The 3,044-nt window shown below is 39.4% G+C and overlaps 1 protein-coding gene across 1 annotated transcript; it reads left to right on the top strand.

Moving 5' to 3' along the window:
* The first annotated feature begins 1,335 nt into the window (after window positions 1–1,335).
* Window positions 1,336–2,472, top strand: LOC108475172 (uncharacterized). The gene is made up of 3 exons (XM_017777161.1): window positions 1,336–1,566; window positions 2,017–2,219; window positions 2,286–2,472. Exons 1-3 carry the CDS (start codon window positions 1,336–1,338, stop codon window positions 2,470–2,472), a joined length of 621 nt encoding a protein of 206 aa, XP_017632650.1.
* Window positions 2,473–3,044: the final 572 nt, after the last annotated feature.

Raw genomic sequence — 3,044 nt, 5'->3', positions numbered from 1 at the left:
CGAACCTCAAATCTATCTTGGAAAATACTATGACTTCCTTCAATTGATCAAATAAATCATCTATCCTCGGAAAGGGGTACTTATTCTTTACTGTCACCTTGTTAAGTTGTCGATAATCAATACATAGCCTCATCGAACCATCTTTCTTTTTCACAAATAAAACTATTGCACCCTACGGTGAATAACTAGGTCTCGCGAAACCTTTATTTGTCAACTCTTGCAATTAAGCTTTTAACTCTTTTAATTCGGTCGGAGCCATCCTATATGGAGCAATAGAAATGGGTGCCGTTCCCGAAACTAGATCAATACCAAATTCAACTTCCCTAGGTAATCTGGGCAACTCTTCTAGAAACACATCTGGATACTCACAAACTACCAGTACTGACTCGACTCCTTTGTACTCAACACAAAAGCAAGATAAGTTTCATAACCTTTTCTTATACGCTTCTGAGCAGACATCGAAGAAATCACTACATGCAAGCTATTCGATTCATCTTATTTAACCTGGAGAATATCACCATTTTCACATTTCAGTTCAATAAATTTTCTCCCACAATTTACTACTACATCATGAGCAGTTAACCAATTCATACCAAGAATTACATCAAACTCATCAAACGGAAAAAGCATAAGGTTAGCCGGAAAACAGTGACCTCTAATCATCAAAGGAAAATTCTTACATACCTTATCAACTAACACATACTTTCCTAACGGGTTTGACACTTTATCACTAGAATTTCTTCACGAAACTTTCACACAAGCATACAATCATATCATAGCCCTCACAAAAATTATAAAATAATTATTTCTACTTTGGATTTGTGGTCTCGAAACCACTGTTCTAACTAGACCCTGGTTTGAGATGTTGCAGGGTGGTTCTAAGATTTGAGAATAATGTGGAGGTGGTTATAATTGGTAAGTGTCATGATTACTTATCCAATGTGATCTCTGCTCTTGTGGTTAAGAAACTGGTTCGGAAAGAGTGTGAAGCATATTTGGCTTTTGTAAGTGATTTAGCCTCTAGGGATTCTTCTGTTGGGAACATCCGAACAATTAGATAGTTTTCAAATATTTTTCCCGAGGAATTATCGAGTTTGCCTTCGAATCAAGAATTCGAGTTCAGTATTGAGCTTCTACCGGGTACAGCTTTGATGTCTATCATTCCTTATCATGTGGCACCAAAGGAGCTTATGGACTTACAGGCTTAGCTTTAGGAACTCCTTGATCGTGGGTTCATCCGTCCTAGTGTGTCTCTGTGGGGGGCACCGATGTTGTTTGTAAAAAAAAGATGGTACCATAAGGATGCGTATCGATTACCGTCAATTGAATAAGTTAATGGTGAAGAATAAGTACCCGCCTCTGAGGATCGATGATATGTTTGATCAGTTTTGTAGAGCTTTTATGTTTTCCAAGATAGATCTCTATTCTGGGTACCATCAGCTTAAGGTTAAGGAGGTTGACGTCCACAAGGCTGCGTTTAATACTCGTTATGGGCACTACAAGTTCCTAATCATGCCTTTTGGTTTGACGAATGCTTCGGCTACATTCATAGATATGATGAACCGAGTTTTCTAGCTGTATTTGGATTAGTTCGTCGTGGTCTTTATCGAAAACATTTTGGTATACTTTAAAACTAAAGATGGTCATGATGAGTATCTTAGGGTAGTCCTTTAGATACTTTGAGAGAAATAGCTCTACGTTAAGTTAAGCAAGTGTGAATTCTGGTTAAATGAAGTAACTTTTCTAGGGCATGTGGTTTCTGTAGAGGGGATCCAAGTTGATCCTAGAAAGATTAAGGCTGTGCTTGATTGAAAATAGCATAGGAATGTTTTTGAGATCCGTAGTTTTTTGGGTCTTGTGGGCCATTATCAGAGATTTGTTGAGGTTTTCTTGTTGATTGCAAATCCTTTGACTAAGTTGTTGCGTAAGAACGCCCCTTTTGTCTTGACTGCTTAGCAGCAATCGAGCTTTGAGAAGTTTAAATCTGTTTTGACTCATGCTCCTGTCCTGATATAGCTTGAATCTGGTAAAGAGTTCGTGGTATGCAATGATGCATCTCATGTCGGTTTGGGTTGTGTACTGATGCAAGACGGTAAGCTTGTGGCTTATGCGTCCTGGCAACTTAAGTCACATGAGGACAACTATCCAATGCATGATCTCGAGTTAGCAGATGTTGTCTTTGCCTTAAAGATTTTGAGGCACTATATGTATGGTCAGAGGTGTATTATTTAAACCGATCACAAGAGCCTTAAATATCTCCTTACCTAAAAAGAGTTAAACCTTAGGCAGCGTAGATGGATTGAACTACTTAAGGAAAATGATTGCACTATTGAGTATCAACCCAATAAGGCTAATGTGGTGGCTGATGCTCTTAGTCATAGGGCAATGTTTGATTTGAGGGCGATGTTTGCTCGCCTAAGTCTATTTGATGATGGGGGCTTGTTAGCTGAGTTGCAAGTTAAGCCGACTTGAATTGGTAAGATTTAGGATAAGAAATTTGGGGGATGATTCTCTAGTTTTGCGATTCCGTCAGGTAGAGAAGGGTGGTACTATAACACCTCTAACCCGTATCTGTCGCCAGAATAGGGTTACGAGACATTACTGATTAACACACATCATTCACATATATTTATACATTTCAATATCAAAAAACATTCATCTCAATCATATTGTCCCTTCTAAGGTCCTATGAGACCTTAAAACATGCTTAGAAGTGGTTCGGGACTAAACCAATAACATTCACAAACTTTGAGAAACTTATAAAATTTTCAAACTTTAAAAGGTCACACACCCGTGTGAAAATAGAGCATACATACTGACTTGTACCACATGGCCGAAGACACTCTCGTGTGCCAGGCCGTGTGAAATCTAAGGGAGTTACTGACTTGGGTCGCACGGCCGACCATACGCCCATGTGCCAACCCGTGTGCCACACACGGCCAGAAGACAAGCCTATGTGTCTAGGCCGTGTCAAAATTGTATGGTATACTGACTTTAATTCGAAGGGTACCCCAGGGGACACACGATCGTGTATCATGACTGTG

The sequence above is a fragment of the Gossypium arboreum genome, chromosome 3, assembly GCF_025698485.1.
Source record: "Gossypium arboreum isolate Shixiya-1 chromosome 3, ASM2569848v2, whole genome shotgun sequence".
NCBI lineage: Eukaryota > Viridiplantae > Streptophyta > Magnoliopsida > Malvales > Malvaceae > Gossypium > Gossypium arboreum.
Note: the sequence above shows the minus strand (reverse complement) of the source record. Positions and strands in the feature narration are given on the sequence as shown.

Bases quoted from the DNA above. Each gene is read 5' to 3' on its own strand.
- LOC108475172 (XM_017777161.1), top strand. From the start codon at position 1,336: ATGGTGAAGAATAAGTACCCGCCTCTGAGGATCGATGATATGTTTGAT. The intron at 1,567-2,016 runs GTTTTCTAGCTG...GTCCTGATATAG, and splicing joins TCATAGATATGATGAACCGA to CTTGAATCTGGTAAAGAGTT. The intron at 2,220-2,285 runs GTGTATTATTTA...GTTAAACCTTAG, and splicing joins CACTATATGTATGGTCAGAG to GCAGCGTAGATGGATTGAAC.